The sequence below is a fragment of the Ochotona curzoniae genome, unplaced genomic scaffold, assembly GCF_017591425.1.
Source record: "Ochotona curzoniae isolate NIBS_2020 unplaced genomic scaffold, NIBS_Ocur_1.0 contig_2723, whole genome shotgun sequence".
Classification (NCBI taxonomy): domain Eukaryota; kingdom Metazoa; phylum Chordata; class Mammalia; order Lagomorpha; family Ochotonidae; genus Ochotona; species Ochotona curzoniae.
Window position 1 is genome coordinate 24499964 of NW_024465573.1, and position 18740 is coordinate 24518703.

At 55.3% G+C, this 18740-nt stretch overlaps 1 protein-coding gene across 1 annotated transcript; it reads right to left on the reverse strand.

The window, feature by feature from the left end:
• Positions 1-7421: 7421 nt before the first annotated feature.
• Positions 7422-16419, reverse strand: SCN2B (sodium voltage-gated channel beta subunit 2). Its single transcript, XM_040977032.1, has 4 exons — positions 15181-16419; positions 9195-9361; positions 8721-8931; positions 7422-8144 (listed from the first exon to the last, which is right to left on the reverse strand). The coding sequence occupies exons 1-4, from the start codon at positions 15248-15250 to the stop codon at positions 7945-7947; spliced, it is 648 nt and encodes a 215-aa protein (XP_040832966.1). The 5' UTR covers positions 15251-16419; the 3' UTR covers positions 7422-7944.
• Positions 16420-18740: the final 2321 nt, after the last annotated feature.

Sequence of the window (18740 nt, forward strand, 5' to 3'; positions counted from 1 at the left end):
TTGGGAGCCCTCCTTCCTTGCCCCCAGGGTTTACTGGCCTTCCTACTTGCCCCACCCCCACCCCCTGCCGCTCAGAGCATTCCCAGCTTCCATCTCTGTTCAGAGGGGGTTAACCCACAACAGCATGCACAGAGGGGACCTGCAGGCAGGCACGTGGCTGGCTGAGCTGGTGGCCGGCCACCGGAGCCTGCCTGGCTCCCTGCACCCATGTGGAGTCTACGAGCTGGGAAAAAGCAAAGTCTCTTTCAGAAGCCTTATTCCCAGGCAGGGCTGCTGGCTTCTTGGCCATCTCCACTTTCTAAGGGCTCTGGGTGCAGGCAGGCAGCCAGCTACTTCCCCCTGCCCAAACGCTGCCTTCCTCTTCTGGCTTCCACCGGGTTCTAGCCAAAAAAAAAAAAAAAAAAAAAAAAAAACTTTCTCTCCCCTGGCCAAGGGGGATGGGGAGCCCCAGACAGATGAGCTCATTGGAAGGAGGAGGGCCCAGGGAGGAGGGAACAGAAGCCTCCTGCCCAGAGAGGCTCATCGGACGTCCCAGGCCAGAGAGGGGGTGTGCCCTCTCCCAGGAGCAGGCCTGTGCGTCCCTCGCAGCAGCTCAGAGATGGGGTGAGTCCTGGGCGTCTCATGGGTTGGGGGCTTGAAGCCCACTAGGGAAAGGGCTCAGGTACCCTGCCCAGCCGGTGTTGGCCTCCCTGCTTTACAGGGCACACAGGTCCCCTGTTTTCTTATCAAGACAGGACAGGGGCTGGGTGGGGGGGAGGCAAGGGGGGTTGCTGGCTGGATACACGGAAAGGCCTGTTGTCTGCCACCACCTGCTACCTGGTCAGCTGAACAGGCTGTTTGTGCCCCTGTGGCCCTAAGCCGGGTCCTGACCCTGAAGATGGGCACCTGAGAATGACAAGGCCGGAAGCACAAAATGGCGTGGAGCACCCGGCAGGATCCTGAAATGGGATCTAAAGTTCCAGCCCTCTGGAACATTTTCGGTGGGGAAGTCGGAGTACTGTTGCAAAGTGAGGGAGGGGGTATAGACAGCAGAGGAGGCGAGGGAGTGAGAGGAGTGGAGTTGGAGAAGTAGGGGAAAGAGGCATATTGCTCCAAGGGACAGAGTAACTTGAAGAAGTGGCCAAGGAGAGGGACTAGGACCTAGGACCAGGGTGGAACCCAGCCAGGCGGTGCAGCAGGAGGAGGAGCTAGGACAGCAGAAGAGGGCGGCAGAGGCTGCAACACAGGGCCCTGGGGCTAAGGGCCAGGCAATGCCAGTGTAGGATGGGTCACCTCTGCTCCCTAACTCTTTGTACCCTTAGAGGGGGTCCATGTCACTCTCCACACCCTCCCCATACCCTCCCCAACCCATCCCTCACTCTGTGGGCTGCAGGGAACCAGCTCACAGCCCTTTCCCTGGCTGAAATGTGGCATTGGCCTCAGACAGCCCTGGATTTGCATTCTGCCATTTCCTATTCTTATGCCTCATTTGTACATTAGTAGACTATAATCTGGATAGCCCTAGTTGTAAAAAGAAAAGAAAGGAAAGGAAAAAGAAAAGGAAAATGAGGGCGGTGGGGTGGGGGAGCGAGAAGGATGCACATTTTGGGGGCTGTCCCTAGCATGAAGGAAGCGAACAGAGGCAGAGTGCCCAGCCCAGTGTCTGCACACAATAGTGTCGGACAAGCAGTGGTTCTTCCTGGTAGCCTGCCGCGCAGCCTTCCACGTCACCCGAGCATGCTATGAGGACAGCCGGGAGGGCTCTGGGAGGTAGAGACAGGCCTGAGAAAAGTGGGAGACTTGCACTTGTCTTGAGGGAGAGGGAGTAGAAGGGTGAGTCAGACCTGGCCTGATCTTTGGGTAGAAACTCCCCACAACAATCTGGCCTCAACATTCTCGTCCTCTCCCCGCCTCTTCCTCCCTGTACACAGGGGCCTGCCCCACTCGGCATTCCCACCCCCGGTGATATGTCAGGCAAGGGCAGTGATGTACAGAACGGGTACACAGGTGACCCAGAGCAGGTGGTGGCCGAGTCAGTTGGCAGAGGCACAGGAGCTAGCTTTAACGTGGGTCGAGTTTATCTGCAGGCCTGGAGAGTTAATCCCACTTCCGTCACTTGAGTTCTAAAAGGAACGCTGCTGAGGGCCATTGTCGGTAACCTTATGGGCCCTGGCCTATGAATCTTCTGAATCACACCTCCAGGCTGTGCTTGAATACCTTCCGGGACGGGGATCTCATTACCTCAAGAAACTCAACCCTCTGCCTAGCTCTGGATCGATACCTGCCTCTGCCTGCCAGCCCTAATGTTTGGCCATGGGACAAGTCTAATCCCTCTCCTATGTGGCCACAGCCAGCCACTGCCTTGGCCAACAGCTGTGCCACACGCACATCCCCCTCCTGGATAAACTCACCTTCCTCCACCCTTTTGTCCACAGGAGGGGCCCTTGGGCTCTTGGAGCCAACAGTTTCCAGTCCCTTTGCCACTCGCTTCTAAAGAATGTGACCTAGCTGAGTTACACAGGCAGCTGCGCTGGCATAAGGAATTTTAGGTAGACTACTCTTAACCTATGCCTTGGATGCTCAAAATTGTTATTGCCACCTAGTCCACCGCCCCAACTCCTCTACCTACCCACCCCCAACTCCCAGTTCATCAGTTCCCATCACACCCCACCCCCAAGATTCCCTCTCCTGGCCCAAAATCTCCTGAGTCCTGAATGGAAACATCCAAAGTTAGCCACCCCAAATCACCTCCCATAGAGCCCATGTGCCATGCTGAGATGCCAGGAAATGGCTCCCAACTGGCCTCTTATCCCCTGAGAGGGGGCTGGCACCCTGGCCATGGGTACAGAGGCAGGTGCCCAAGAGGGATGGGGCCTGGTAACAGGGTGAAAGTCTAGGAAGCATGGAAGACAAGGCCCCCAAGGTTATCTGGACGCTCAGAGTGCCAGAGGGTCAGTAGAGAAGGCCCAGAGCCCTAGCCGGGGCTTGTCCTCCTGTCCCATGTCTGCCAGGCCCTGCCCTGGACTCCTGTCACCTGCAATGTTTGCTTGCCACCTCCTTCATCTGCAAAATGGGATGGAGACAAATGGTCCAGGAGAGGCCCATAGGCGAACAAGTCCCAGAGTTAGGGAATGGACTCTGAGGACTGCAGCCCAAGGACGTGGATTGCCTTTCAAGCAGGTATAACATCAGGTTAGCCTGGGGGTGGCCTTCAGCTGGGAGGAAAGGCTAGGGCTCTAGCTGTGGCTCAGTCGCTAGCCGACTGCATGTCTGTGGGCATGTCAGTTTCCCTCCTTAGCTAAGCACATACAGAAGCGTGAATGCCTCTTCCAGCTCAACCATCTGTGGAGTGGCAGGGTGGAAACAGAGAGCACCTGCAGAAGGTGTGGGCTGGAGCGAGAGCACAGAGCCAGCCCCTGTGTGCATGCTGGACCCAGCAGGTAGCCCTCTTCTCTCGTAGGGGCCTCAGTTTCCCCTTCAGTTCTCAGCACCAGGGACAGTAGGAGCTGGTTCTGCCCCTATCCCCTATCAGGCAGGCTCACTATGCACTTGAAGTTGCCACCATCTGACCTCCTGCAAACTGGGCCTTCCCTTGACAAGCCAAGCCCAACCTCCCTGCAGCCAGGCCTAGCTCGTATCCTCTGTGTTCTTGGAGGACAGCCCAGTGAGGAAGAGGTGGCTGGCCTGCTGGCCTGGCTGGAATCTTAGGGTCTGTATTTGTCCCGGAAGGAAGAAGGCAGGATCCCGGTGCTTCCTGCCTTGATTTCCATACCTGAGAAGTTGAAGAGCAGCCTTGCTGGAATCCCTCAGAAGGACTAGGGAACTGCAATACGCAGACATTATTGTCAGCCGGAGGAGCAGTGACTTCTGGCTTCAAGCAGGCATTAGCACTACCAAATCAGGATTCCCCTGGAGGGCCCCCGCCACCACCACCTCTCACCCCCTGCACAGAGTCCCTGAGTTAGCAGGGAGCAGACAGAAGGAGATAGACAGCAGGAGAAAAGGAGGAAGCCACTGCTTAAGCATTTCCTGGCTGTTCTGCAAGTTGGAGCTTCTCTTGATTGGCAAGTCTGCTGGGCAAGTGTGTGAGTGAGCATGTATGTGTGTGTGTTTGTGTGTGTGTGTCTGTGTGTGTTAGAGAGATATGCAATGAGACACATGAGTGGAGACCAGGGGGACAAAACCAGAGTGGGCCTAGGACAGTGGAGCCCCTAGCCCTGGGGGTGGCCTTCGCTTGGGAACTTCTCAGAGCTGAGTCAGCAACCCATAAATAGGTTCCAGCAGGCAACCTGACTCCTTCACTGTGAAGTGACGTGAGGGCAAGCGCCACTCGGCTGTCTCCTGTTCCTTCTTCTAAGCGCAGAGCAGGCCAAACAGACATAATGCTAACCACATAATGCTAGGAAATTGGCGGGGCGGGGGCGGGAAGTGGTGGGCAAGAAGGATGGCCCGTCTGCCCCCACCCCTCAGAGAAGAGGCAGCATCCACACAGTAGTTAGCGTGAGAGTCTCAGGGCTGTTTTCATCTCAGCAGTAACTCCTCCCCAGAAGTAAGCATGCTGCCCTGCATGGCCGAGCGTGCATCATCCCAGGACTCCGGGAAGACAATGAGATGAAACTTCTGTCCACCAGGCCAGAGGGACCAAGACATTCTGATCCTTGGGAAGAAAGAGCATTGAGGTCCTCAGATGACAGGGACCTGGCAGTGTCAGTGACACTGTCTGATTGGATCCTGGACGACACCTCTGAAAACAAAAACCAACACTCCTGGGGTGTTCTGGGGAGAACACCTGTTTATTGTAGCCTGTAGATCCCAGCCACACACAGGCTGCCGAGGAGGCTCCGACCACTGCCAAGTGCGGACCATCCAGCAGTAGGTCACAGACAATCCTTGCAGCTTCCCGCCCCTCCCTGCCACCACCGCTTCCACTCAGAAAGTGCATAAGCAGTTGGGTTTTCCCTTCCAAGTGCACAAAGAGCAATATAGAACATTTCATTGCTTGCCTTTGGTGAATCAACGCAAAACCTTGCAAAGTGACCACACCCTCCCCCCACAAAGGTCTCTTTTGGGGTGGGTGTCGTGACATGTTTCATATTTGTATATATAATATATCTAGATTTATATAGAGAGACTATGTACAAATGCATTAGCAAGATTCAGAAAAGGAAGACATCAGCAAGAGGCACAGCGAGAGACAGGGGCTGCCTATCCTTAAGACACAAGCAGAAAGGAAAATGTCTCCATTCTGCACCCGTTCCAACTGCACCAAGCCATTCATATGGCCTGAGATGATCTTTATGGGCCTGGCCAGTGTGTTCAGCTGTACACTTGCTTAACCTGACCTTGGAGACATTTGCCAGTCCGGTCTCCCCAAGGAGACACACAGACAGAAAGTCTGGACACGCTCAGACTTTGCTTTGTGTTACTGGAAATAAACATGGCGAAGTCCTAGTTAGGGTCCTGATAACTATTGCCAAAGCCAGTTCCAAGGCACCTCGAGGCATTTCGGTCCTGAAAGAATGTGCTTCGTTATTAGAAGCTAAACCCATGGGTTAGCCAGCCTGTCTATCTTTACAGTGGCCCTTCATTAGGAAGGAGAGATAGATGTGGGGAACCTAGGAGCCCCAGGAGAGGCAGGGGTGAGGAAGGAGAGCCAGCAACCTGGAGCCCCACACCATAGGGGTCAGCATGCAGCCAGAGGTGGGGTTAAGGGCCAGGATAGCAGAAAGAGGCACAGCTTGCTGGCTGGGAGATGCAGGAGAGCAGGGGAGTGAGAGGACCGTGGGGGTAGTGTCCCACCGTGTCCCACCTTCCACACACAGAAGCCCAACACTGGGCCCTAGCTGGGGAGGCAGCCGCACATGACCTCTGCAGGAGGGTCTGAGAGAAGGACGTGCATAGCAGGCGAGCACCTGGGGCAGCGATGGGTCCTGACATACCCCATTAGCTCAGGGGGCCCCAGAGATCCATAGGTTCACCCGTTGCTTTCTCTGGGCCCCCCTTGGATAGAGCGGAAAAGGAAAAGGTCCCAGAAAGTCCTGGATTTCTTGACAGAGAGTTGGGATGTCAAAAGGAATCTTAGGAAATCTTGCAAATAATGCCTCTAAAATGTGTGAGTCCTGGAAATGGAAAATTCCCAGCATCAATGCAGTCTTTCACTCACCCTAGGATGGGGGGAGGGCACTTAGGAAGTGGCCAAGCAGTGGACCCTGAAAACTAGAGAAAGGTATCCCATCAACCGGGCCCTCGGCCAGCCTGAGGCACCCACCGCCCACTTCCCTGCTCCCAGCTGGTTGGCTCCAAGAATGGGCAGTGTCCACCTGCTCGGGTCAGCCTGGCGGCTCTGCCCACCCCTGTTGGCAGTGTGTTGTTGGCAGTTAGGTACTGAGCCCATGACCTGGGCTAGCCTCATCCCACAGCGATCTGGCTAGTTGCCCAGCTCCCACTCGTGAGATGCCACTCTTCCTGGCCTCTGCCCGAGTCCTGGCAGTCTCTTCCTTCTCCTCTGTCTGTCCTGCCTCCTCAGGGCCGAGGGTCTTGAATCCCTTCTTTCTCCCCTGGCCCTAGCCCTAGAGCTGTGGCTGCAGAGATAGAAGTAGATGCACCAAAAGGGGGATGTTGGTCCCTACCTGCTGTCCTGGCAGTCCCCGACTCATGTATGGCTTTGAATGCATCCCTGGCACCTGGCACAGGGTCTGGCACACAGCAGGTGTTCCATCAATGGTTGTTGGGGTAGGAGTGAGTTAAGCTCAAGCTCTCCTATGTTATTGCTCGCTCACTCTCTCTTTCTCTTTCTCTCCAAACTGGCCAGCTGATGGCAGAGGCAGGGTTTTGTCCCTGAGACTGTCACACACCTGACTCCATCGCCTGTCCCTAGACTCATTGCCAGCCCAGACACCTAGCTTCTCCAACCCAGAATAGGGGTGCTGAGTGCCTGGGAGGAGGACCAGGGTCGGGTAAGCTGCCTATGCCCCAAGCCCCAGCTTCACCTCACCACCCTCATCCATCAGGTTGCTCCCCCTGGAGAAATCTGTGGCTCTGTTGAGGCCAATTGGAGGCCAAGGAGCCCGAGAGTCGGGTGGGGCCCCAGGCTGGTGTCCACTGGAGCCTCAGTCTCCCCATCCGCAGTAGGGGTGACTCAGCCAGGGGGCTGAGCTCTGAGCATCTTCTAGCACTGTACTCTCTGAGTCAGCAGTTTCCACTTCCATCGCTCTCTCTGAGGCTGGAACATGTGAGTAAATGGCAGTGAAGGTTGGCTCCCTGTAGACACAAGAGGAACAATGGGGACAGAGGTGCAGGTGACATGGACTGGGGATTGGACAGGGTGGCACTGGGCCTCCTGGCACTTCCCTCTGGCTCTTGTGGGTTCTGACTCACCTAGACCCTCCTGAAGACAGCCAGGAAAGTGCAGCCAAGAAACAGCCCCCCCACCCTCCCACCCATCCTCCGACCTTGACCCCAGCCTTCCGGGGCTCAGGGGTGTAGCCCTCACATGGAGCTGCTTTGCCCTATCTGACTTTGCCAGCACGCCCAGAGAACCAGGCAGCAGCAGGATAGTGTAGTGGCAACTGGCAATGGAAGGGACAAGGGCCACACAGAGGTCCCTGGACCAGGGTTCATGTCCATGCCACGCCAAGGCCTTTTGCCTGGCTCACCCACCTACTCCCACCCCGCCCCAGTTTGTCTTCTGGACACTCCTACGGTGCAGGTTGCAGCCCCTTCTGTTGCTGTCCCAGGCCCACACTCCCAGATGCCATCGCAGGTCTCCCAGATGGAAGAGAGGCAGTCACTCCTGGTGCAGGGCAGGGGTAAGAAGTGAGGAGTTCCAGAAAGACCCCAGCATGGGTGAGGAGGAGGTCCTAGTTCAAGAGAAACACAACCAGAGAGAGCAGGGAGGGTGACACGGGACCAGGTAGGGAGTGGCAGGAGTCAGGGCCCGGGGAGGGAATGCAGGCCAGCCGCCTGCTACTTGGCGCCCTCGTCCGCGTTGCCCTCGCCATCCGTCTTGCCCTCCTCCTCTGTCTTCAGGTCGTCCGTGCTCAGCTTCTGCTCTTTTTTCCTCCTCACACACTTGACCACCATCAGCACCAAGATGACCACGGCCAGGAAGCCCCCCACAGAGGCGCCCACGATCACTGCCACTGTGGAGTCCCGCTCGGGGGGCTCTAGGGGAGGACATGAAGCAGGACTCGCTGAGCACCAGGGCCGGAAGCAGCAGCTCCTCCACTGCCCTGCTCCCCAACACTCTCCCAAAACAGTAAGCACAGAGGGGCCTGATGCTCCACCTCTCCATAAACAGCACTGCTGCCGGCCCATGCAGTGCCGCCTCCCCATGCACCCCCACTCCAAATCTTGAATGTGGTAGAGGATGTTGGGGCCATGGACTTGGAAATCCAGCAGATGGGAAGCCAAATCCCCACTGGAGTTTTAAGTGTCACCGATTTAGGTGTCCCCGCCTCCGTAGTGACCCACCTCCCCAGTCACTCTGCCTGTCTGGTAGCCCCTCCCCTCCTAAGGTTGCCTGTTGCAGATGCAACAAGAGAACTATACAGGGCATCAGGCTTGACGTTTAAGCGCCTAATGAACAAAAACTGCCATCATTAGATCAGTATGAGCACAAGGGCACTCAGAGGCAGGGAGGCATGTTACAGGGAAGAGAATGGAGACTTTCGGCCCAGCAGAAGCTGCCCATCTCCCTACACTTCCCATGGCACACACATCCTCCCACCCCGCAGCCTCACCTTCTGTGAGGACCCGGAGGCTGATCTTGCCGTGGCCACGGTGGCGGTCTGGCGGGTTCATCACATAGCAGTTGTAGGTGCCTTGGTCATCCAGCTGCACATTCTTGAGCGTCACTGACACATCGTACTTGCTGGGGTTGCCTGAGAACTCCACACGGTCCTGGAAGCGCTCTAGCTTCAGGTTGATGATCTTCATGCGGAACTGGAGGAACTGGGTGGGGAGAGGGGGATACTGACGGTGGTGGGTCAGGAGCCACAAGGAGAGTAGGGCCGTACCCTCTGCCCACTCACCCTTTCCCCCCCAGGAAGGCTGTGCCACACACCTGGCAGCCAAGTCCCCTGGAGAAACAGCATCCATCACACCCAGGGCCGTAGGGGTGCTGTCCAGGATAGAGGCAGCTAGCAGGCCAGGTGGGCTCGATGCTGGAGTTTCCCACCTCCTCCCCACCCTGCTACATCCCTGGCAGGACTCACCATCTCCTCGGAGCAGTTACTGCAGCTCTGGTAGGTCCAGTTCAGAGAGAACTGCTTGTGGTTCACCATGTAGCAGGAGTTAAAGGTGCAGGAGAGGCGGGCATCAGAGCCATTGAGGACACTGAGGATTGTGGGGACCGATACCTCCATGCTCTGCCCCGGGGGCACTGCGGAAAAAATCATATGTTGCTCAGGGCCCAGAGAGGGAAAGGAGGGACAAGCCCCAGCCCACTGTCTTTCTCATGGGGTGGGAGAAAACACAGCACATAAGGGTAGCAGATGTGATGTTGGTGTAACTGGTGGGGAAGAGGGAAGAAGCAGGTTGGGATGGAAAGGAGATGGAGCCAGGGACAATTGATGACCCTACGCCTCTTCCCTGACCACTCCATATTTACCACTTCTTTGCTGTGTTATCCCTTCTATGGCTGCAGCTTCAGGTGCCCCTGAAGCAGGCAGACCGAGGGCAGAGGGAGATAGCCAAGGCCTTGCCCTCCCCATCTCAGGCCAGAACAAAGTAGCAGGGGGAGGTCAGCCCAGCTCCTCATTCATCTTGTCTGGACCCTGATAGCAGCAGAGAGGACAGACAGTGGGATGAGGGACCAGCTGAGGGACCTGCTCCCAGAGTTTGGGTTGGAGAAGTCAGGCCTGAAATCAGGAGCACATCCAGGCAGTTAGAGGGAGTGGAGAAAAACTCAAGGTAGGAATCCAGGGGCTGCAGGGTCCTAGGAGGTGGCAGACTTGGGCCAGGAGACCCAGGTGCTGGGCTGAGGGAGGCTCATGAGCAGAGTGGAGTCTGCAGTGAGTGGTGGTTAGGGGAGCAGAGCCGCCATGCTCAGAGTTACATGAGCACTTCCTGGTGCTGCCTCCCCTAGCCTTTCACCCCCCCACACTCTCTTTAAAGACCCCCTTGTCTCAAGGAGAAGCCGCACCATGCAGTGGTGAGCGTTCACTCACTCACTTTGCAGAGAAGTTAAGGCCCCAGGGCCAGGAGTGGGCGAGTAGGTGACACTGCCTCTGAACAGGTCAGGCAGGCTCCCTGCGCTGGGAGCTCATATTCTGGTGAGGGAACAGGGGGTGATCAGGAAAACAGATGTCGTGTGTGGCAAGAGCCCTGAGAAGTAAAGCAAGGTCAGGGGATGCTGGCAGTCAGGGCATGCACCTGTTACAGAGACCCCATTTTCAGTGAGTCTACATCAAGGCCTGGATGCACTTGGCACATCTGCAGTGAAGGAGCAGAAGGTTCTCTCTGGGCCAGCAGTGAAGCCTGGGGTCCTATAGCAAGGCCGAGGGAGGAGGGGACACAAAGGGCTGGTGACCAGGGTCTGCGGGCATGCCTGGAGGGACAGGGTCCACCCCGGGTTCTCCCACAGGCACCACAGGCAGTCTCGGATTGGGAGTGCCGCCTGAGGCTGTCAACAAGCACAGATGCTGCTGAAGCGGAAGAGCTCAAGCTTGGGGTCTGATGAAGGAGACCAACAGCGCCTCAACAGGCTGGGAGAGCCTGGGCGTCCATCTTTCCCTCTCCAGGTCACAGAGGGGGCCAAGTGCTTTGCAAACTTTGCCAAGCTCTGCCTCACAAACAGCGAGGGCTTCCTGGGGTGTCTCTCTGGCCCTCCCAGCTGCACCCTTGGGATGCCCATGGACTCCACAGAGGTGTCTCCTTTCTACTGTTTTGTAGTAAGAAGCCGCTGCCCCCGACCCCACCCTGCCCCCAAGCCGCAGTCCCGCAGCAGCTAGCAAGGACATAAAGAGATGGAGGTTTGCCTAGAGCATGCTTCTGGCTCGATCCCTCTCCTGCTGAGTGGCCTGTGAGGAAGGGGAGGGGAGGAGAGGACAGGTGTGGGACTTCAGAACCGGGCTAGCTCAGAACTGCTGGCCCAGAGCCCCAGATTGGCGCAGTCTCAGCTGCGGGGCATGAGTGCCAGGTGTGTCTCCCCAGTGGCCACCGGGGAGGCTGGGCCAGCCCCCACCTGCTCTTGAAGATTCGTGCCCAGCACCAGACAAGCAAGGGGGTGCCCCAATGGAGTGCCAGCATCACCCCCACCCTGCGGGGGCGGAGAACTCTGAGGCAAAGGAGCTGAGGGAGCCTGTCCCCAGCTTACCCCATGTCCCCACCAGGCCTGTCTAGATACCCTTTCCTGGCCATTTTCCAGAGCCCCTGACATGGAATATTTTGGGATACCTGCAGACCACCAACGTAGAGCCTGCTGTCTTGCCCCCAGCGTCAGGAAGCACTCAGGATTAGAACTCGAACCCCTCCCATCCTGAAGGAACCAGGCTCCACCCACCCCCCCTGCCGTGGGAGGGTGGAGTAATGAGGAATGGAGGGGCAGAAAGGCGCACTGCAGGCAACCCGGCCTCCCCTCCAGTGGCAGGCCCCTGTGCGAGCAACGGGCAGAACCGGGTGCCCTCCAGTGGTCACAGAGCTCAATGACCCAGTCCCATCCTCAAAGAGAAGGGGCAGGAGGGGCGGTGTTCCCCACAGCCAGGGTAAGCCAAAGCCGGGAGATCTTTCAGCAGGTGTCCCATTCAGCCCCCATCATTTTACCAGTGAGGCCACAAGACAGCCACACGGAGCGTAAGAGCCAAACGAGACTGCACACATATGCCAAGGCTCCCACTTCATTCCATAACCTCTGTAAAATCTAGGAAGCTCTGGGTCTTCCTGCTAGCTGGGGACGTCCTTTGAAACAAGAAGCCACCACTCACGGTCAGAATATAAATAAGACCCTGGCCTCACGAACTCTGCTGCTTCAGGAACTCCCAGAACTGCAGGCTACAATGGCGTTCACATGCTGTTGCCAACGTGCTGGGCGCTGGTGAAGTGGCCTATATTCTCCATTTCCTGTCATACTGCTATTACCCCGCTGCCTTCCCCGTGAGGCCACGCAGTACCAGAGTCATGCTGAGCAGCCCAAGTTCACAGCTGCCAAGTGCTGAGGCTTGAGTTTGAACCCAGGCTGCTTGGCTCCAGAAGGCTGAAAGCCAGATGGCAATGAGACCTCCACTCCAAGGCTCCCAGGGAACAGTTCTGCTCCCATCTGCAAGGCAGGTGTAGCCCCATCACATCCAGCAGGAAGCCTGGCCTGAAGTCCCGATCTGAGGAATCTCCACCCGGGAGAACCCACCCTGCTTACAGTTGTCCCACTTGGGACCCTGTCTGGTCTCTGGCTCTCTCATCACAGCTCCCAGAAATGATGCGACAGCCAACAGGTGCAGTCAGGATGTGACTTCTGCTCCTGCCTCCTAAACATCACCAGAGCTGAGCCGCCTCCAGGCACATCCGCTCCTCAGGCCCCATCTCTCCCTGGTTCTACCTGGCTCTTTTTGCAAAGGTGCTCATCCACCCAGCACTGCCTCTGGCAAGGACCCCGAATTCATTCTCACCATGTGTACCTCTTTGTAACCCCATGGTAACAACCCGTGAGGTGCGTTTATTTCCACCATGGTTGAAAAGTGACTAATTAGGGTGCCTGGTGCAGGTGAGTGGGAGTCCCCTTTCTGCACGCTCCCCACCCCCAAGCCTCCGGTGGCTCCTGTTACTCTTCAGACCCATTTCCAGCTCCTGGACATGGCTTTTGCCAGCCAAGTCAAGCTACACCCTGGCCTCTTCACCTGCCAGCTGCCATCCTCTTTCATATGACTTGGTAGTACATGACCAGGGCTCCAGGACCTTTTACCAGTTAGCTTTCTGGCACCTCAATTGTCCCCTCTGTAAAATGGGAGCGATATCAGGACCCACTTCATGGGGGCTGTTGTGAGGATGCAACAACTCCCAGCAGGTGTACAACTGGACAGTTAACTACCTCACTATTGTCACCATTCCTGCCGTTGTCACAAAGCACACAGCTGCCGCCATGGTTTGGTTTAGTTTTGCTCTAAGCCTCCCCTGACACAGCCATGAGTGCAGTGGCCAGACAGGCAGCTGCAGCATCAGGGCTCTTGACCATCACTCTAACACAGCCACCTGTTTAGACTGTCCCCACCCACACACCCATGCACATGCTTCTGTGGTTAGCACAGTCAGACACACCGTGTCTCCAAACAACCCCGCAGGCACAGCCCTGACCCTGTCTGCTCTCTTGCCTTCCATGGCATCCCTCCGTGCTAGAGGACCAAGGCCACCACAACCGCTAAACTTCTGTCATTCACATGACCTTCTGCCTTGAAGTACCACTGGCATGCTTCACTACAGCACCGTTCAAGTTCAAGGTCAAGGTCTCCATTTCTGCATTCTTCCCCACTCAGGTTCGTGGAAGATTTAGCTGCCTCACACCCCCACAACACAGCTCTCTTCACCTCTTCTCTTCCTCCATGCTTTTTACCCAGCCCAGGGCTCTGGTCCTGGCCATCCGGCACCCTTCCATGCTTTTCTTTGGCATGACTCTCATGAGGCTGCTTCCTTCCTGCAGGAATCTCTAACTCTCAAGGGAGGTTTTCTCTCCTCCAGCCCAGCCTCTTGATGCACAGGCCACTTGCCCAATTTCCCCTCTGTTGACCTAAACTCCAACCAAGTACTCTCACTGTTGCAGTACCAAATCTTGAACAGTGGGGGCGGAAGAGCACAACGTTTACAAGAACGTGCACCTGTTCAAATCTCAGCTCCCTGGGCATTAGCTGTGCCTTATTGAGCAAGTTACTCAACTGCTCTGTGCCTCTCTGTGTTTCCCGTACCAGGAGTACAAGGACAACGTTCGCCTCCCTCGACTGCTGTGAGGAAGAAGCCAGACGGGCAGTGACCCACCTTGGTGGAGCCCCCTGCTGAACAGATCACAAACATGCTGGGCAGTGGCCCTGTGCTTTTGGTCTCCTATGCTGGGAACTTGGATCAGAAGCTCAGAGGGAGCTAAGTAAAGTGTCTGTCGTCATCAGAGTGATGGCCACAGAGGCTGTAATTCAACTCTTTCCCTGCAAGAGCTTCCTTAACATGCCTGCTTGCTCTTCCCTTGCAATGCTAGTCAATTCAGCAAAGCAAATAAGGCCTTCTCTTGCAGGCAGCCAGGGGCTCTGGGCTGGCTGTTTCTGTTGAGCATGCTTGTCCAGCACCCAGCACATCACACAGCCGAGAGAGAGAGCCTTTACTACGGGCAGTGTGTCCCTGAGCAGCCCATGGACCTGACTAGGTGAACCAACAATGAACAGGTGTAGCAGCAAATGCTTCATTACGCAGGCTTGCAAGGAACTCTCCAGCCCACCAGGAACTCGATGAGTGCTCCAGCAGAAAGTGAGCACTTTAGGACCCCCACGTAGGTTGTGTGTATGGCCAGGCCAGGCAGTTTTAAGACTTGGTTTCCATGGCCCTCAGCCTCACTCAGTCTATGGCCCCTGTCTTTTGTTTTATTTTTGTTTTGTTCTTAAATATTTCACCTGACCCTTCTTCCATCCCATCCGGCCCACAACAGAGATGCCTTCCTGTCTGCTTTTTCTACTTCTACAGATCTCCTAACCTAGAGCCCATCCTTGGGACCAACCTCCCACCTACACACACACACACACACACACATATATTTTAACAAATCAGGGGGACAGCTTTGCAGGAAGCCAGACCCAGCCTCAATTCTCTGTACCCCTCTCCCCATTCTCCCACACGCACTGTCTCTTGGGACCCTCGTCCACCAGATTCCAATAGTTACAGTTTGCCAAAAAGCTTCTTCTGAAAGCTCATGTCCTAGCCCGGACCCCACACTGCAGCAGCTACCAATATATATATTCGCCCCCTGCCCTGCCCCCACACAAGTCTGCTTAAGGGAAATCCGTAGAAAAATCATCTCGTGCAACCATTTTTAGCTCTGAGCAACATTTGGTTCCCCTGACCCAAGGGGGCTGGGGAGCAGGTGGTCCCAGCATCTTGTGGACTCCATCACTTTTCCCCAGCACCTCCCCCAACCCACCCCAAGGGCACAGAGAGAAGCGTCAGTAAGGTCTCCTTGCCTGCCCCCTGCCCGGTCTGAACCCCGGGGAGCATGCAGATGTGGGTCTAACTTACCCAGAGAAAACAAGAGACCGAGCCCCGTGAGGCTGAAGGCAGGGCGAGGTAGCCACGCATCTCTGGGCATTTTCAGAGTCTGAGATGCTGGTCGGGTGGGCTGTGGGAGAGGGTGATTGGGGGCCAAGGACCACGAGGGGGGGACGGTGAGAGGCTACAAGGAATGTACGGATATACTTCAAAGACATAGACAACATTAAGGAGGCTTTATTTCCATCTCTCTAATATGGCCGGCTTCTATGTTGCTGCTAAAAAGAGAGAGAGGGTGTGTGTAAGGGAGAGAAAAGGGGAAATGGAGTAAATATTATGGTTAGTGGATTTCAAAAGGCAAGTGGGAGGGCATAAAACAGTCTTTCTGAAAAAAGCCAAGTTCCCGGAGCTTTTGTGTTCCCAGAACCAGCACTGCCTCTCTGCTTCACTGGGAAGTATGTTGGATTCTGGAAGCTGCTAGTGGAATCCATTTCTTTCAACTGTAAGGTTGAAGTCATTTAAAAACACCTCACAGTAAAGGCCAAAGGGGAGATAGTTCCCGTGTCACTTGGCAAGGGTTCCAGGACACGAGCTGGGGGGTAAGGGTTACAGGAAATATTGACTTCCTCTTTCTCTCCCATCTCCATGGAAAACAGAACCAGTCCAAGAAGGCTGGTGTGCAAACACCAAAGAGACTTGACCATGCAGAAGAGCAGAAACCTTTGGTAAATCTATCTTCACCCAAAGCAGCCGGAAAAAGAGATTTCTGGGACAATGTGGGAAGATACTGCTCTGGCCTGGGTGTCCAGTTTATTCAGGAATAGCCTTGAAGTTAGCTCTGTGTGGTATATTGAGGGTATGGTCTTGACCATCCTTACACAGGCATGGGGAAATTCTTTTGCTGCCCAAGGCCATCTAAGTATTTATAACATCTGTCACAGAACATACAAAATCATCAGCTTAAGGAGCAGCCTTAAGACTGGAGTCATAGCTTATCAGGCTGAGCCTCCACCTGCAATATCTCATATGGATGTTGGTTCGAATCCCAACTGCTCCACTACCAACCCAGCTCCTGACCAAGGTATCTGGGAAAGCAGCAGAGCATAGGCCAAGTTCTTGGGCTCCTGCATTCACATGGGAGACCTGGAAGAAGCTTTTGGTTCCAAAATTCAAACCAGCCCAGCATCAGCCATGGAGGCTGTTTAGAGAGTGAACCAGCAGATGGGAAGATCTTTCTGCGTGTGTGTGTGTCCTTCTCTCTATAAGTATACCTTTCAAATAAAAAAATGTTTACAAAATAACCTGTTGCCAACTTCCTTTTTGGAGTGTTGATAGGTGAGGTGGTAAATTTGGATTTGCTCTTAAATGCTCCAGGGATGGGGGAGGGGAGGGGAGCGAAGCAGGTAACCCAAGACTGGTTGTTGTTTTTCTCTGTTGAAGGTAACTGATGGGGGGCAGACAGGGGTCTCCTGGAGCTCCCTCTTGCTCTGTGCGCACTGGTGATGCTCCTTTGTGTAAGGAGGACAGAAAGGCTATAGTCACAAGGAGGAGGACTTAGGGGAAGAGCAGCAAGGTGACCTTAAGCAGAGAAGGTGACCCCTGTCTCTCCGGGAGATGACCAGGATGGAGCCTAGCATGGGGAAGGGCCTGTGTGCACTAAGGAGGCGCCCTAGCCAACCACATTGCCTGAGAAGTCGACATGTCTTTTTCTTTTTTTTTTTTTTAAGATTTATTTATTTATTTATTTGAAAGGCAAAGTTACACACAAAGAGAGAGAAATCTTTCATCTGGGTCTTCACTCCCTAAATGACCAGAATGGCTGTGGCTAGGTGAGGCCAGAAACTCCACCCAAGGCTCCCATGTGAGTGCAATAACCCAGGCAGGTGTGCCATCTTCTGCTGCCTTTCCCAGACATGTTAGTAAGGAGCTGGGTCATAAGCAGAGCAGCCAGGACAGGAACCCGCACTATGATATGCCTGCGTTGCAGGTGGTAGCTTAACCCACAGCACTACAATGCTTGCTTCTTGGTTGCATCTGCACCCTGGTACAGACGATTGCCTTTAGCCTCTTTGTTCTTCATCTTTTTGAAGAAGTCGTATTCCTTTTATTTGAAAAGCAGAGTTAGGGGAGAGACAGATCTTCCATCGTCTGGATCACTCCCCAAACACTCACAAAGGCTAAGGCTAAGCCAAGCTGAAGCCAGGAGTCAGGAGCTTCTTCCAAGTCTCCCACATGGGTGCAGGGCCCAAGCACTTGGGCCATCCATCACTCCTTTCCCAGACCATAAGTAGAAAGCAAGTTTGGAAGTGGAGTAGCCAAGACTTGAACCTTCGCCCAAATCTGGTGCCAACGCTACAAGTGGTAGCTTAATCTGATATGCCTATGCCACAATGCCAGCCCTTCTTATTCTTCTTGGTATTGCAAATGAGGAAGCCAGGGCTTAGCTCAGGCAGAGCTAAATCCAGACTCAGAATGAAGTCCTGTGGAAGCTGGGGCTTTCCAGCCTCCCACGTTGTGTGTCACCAAGGGAGGGGAACATGAAACTAACTCCAGGATTGTGTAGGGAGGGTGACATACAGGATGATCCTAAGGGGCAGGTGCAGGGGGGCCTGACTTAGAGCAGCGGCCCACAGATGTCAATGAACCACAACCAGGAACAAGCCTAGATGCTGTGGGCAGTGGGGAATAGACATAGGGATGCAGGTGACAGCTGGCTGAGGCCTCTGTGAAGACCAGAGCCAAGGCAGGGCTGCCCGAGGCGGCCGGCTCCACACTGACTTGGGCTCAGATGCCATTGCTAGCGCCTGTCACTTGCCCAGGGTCTGGCCTGGGCCAGCTTTCTTCCTAGTGTACAGTCCACAGGCAGGAATCTCAGGCGCAGAGAGTAGGGGCAGCCTGTATGCATAGAGTCCAGAGAGGCTGGGCCCCAGCCCTGCCTCCCCTGGGGCCTCCTCCCTGTCAGTAGCTCACAGGTGTACCCAGAGAGACAGCTGACAGCAGTGGGGCTGGGTCCCTGGCTCCAGCTCCTTGATCTGTCAGATCCCTGCCAAGGCCTCTGTCTGCAGCACCAGGCTCTGCCAGCAGACATTTGTCAGCCCCGCCCAGCCTTGCTGCCAGAGATTTTTAGTTTGACATAGCCGGCCTCTTCCTTTTTCTGAACACAAGGAAGGATGCTGTGAGAGAACCAGAAACTGAAGTTCAGCTGCTTATCTGCCTCCTGTGAGCCCGGAAGCTTCTATTTGGAAAGCACCTGAGGCAAGAAAGGGATCCAGAAGTTCTGCTTCTATCCAGAATTAAGCTGTGAAGAGTGGGGGGTACCTAAAGCTTGGGACTGCCTTTGAGAGCAGGGAAGTCCTGGCAGGTAGGGAAGGAGAGAGGGCAGGGGGACCTAGTAGGTGAGGGGAGGGGTGATGGAGGTTAGGGCAGTCATGAGGGATGCCCAGAACTGTCACAAAGTGCCCTGGGCCTCCAAGAAAGTAAACATTCATGGGCCCTGCATGACAGCCTAGTGGCTAAATCCTCACCTTGCATTCACCGGGATCCCTTACAGGTGCTGGTTCGTATCCAGGCTGCGCCATTCCCATCCAGCT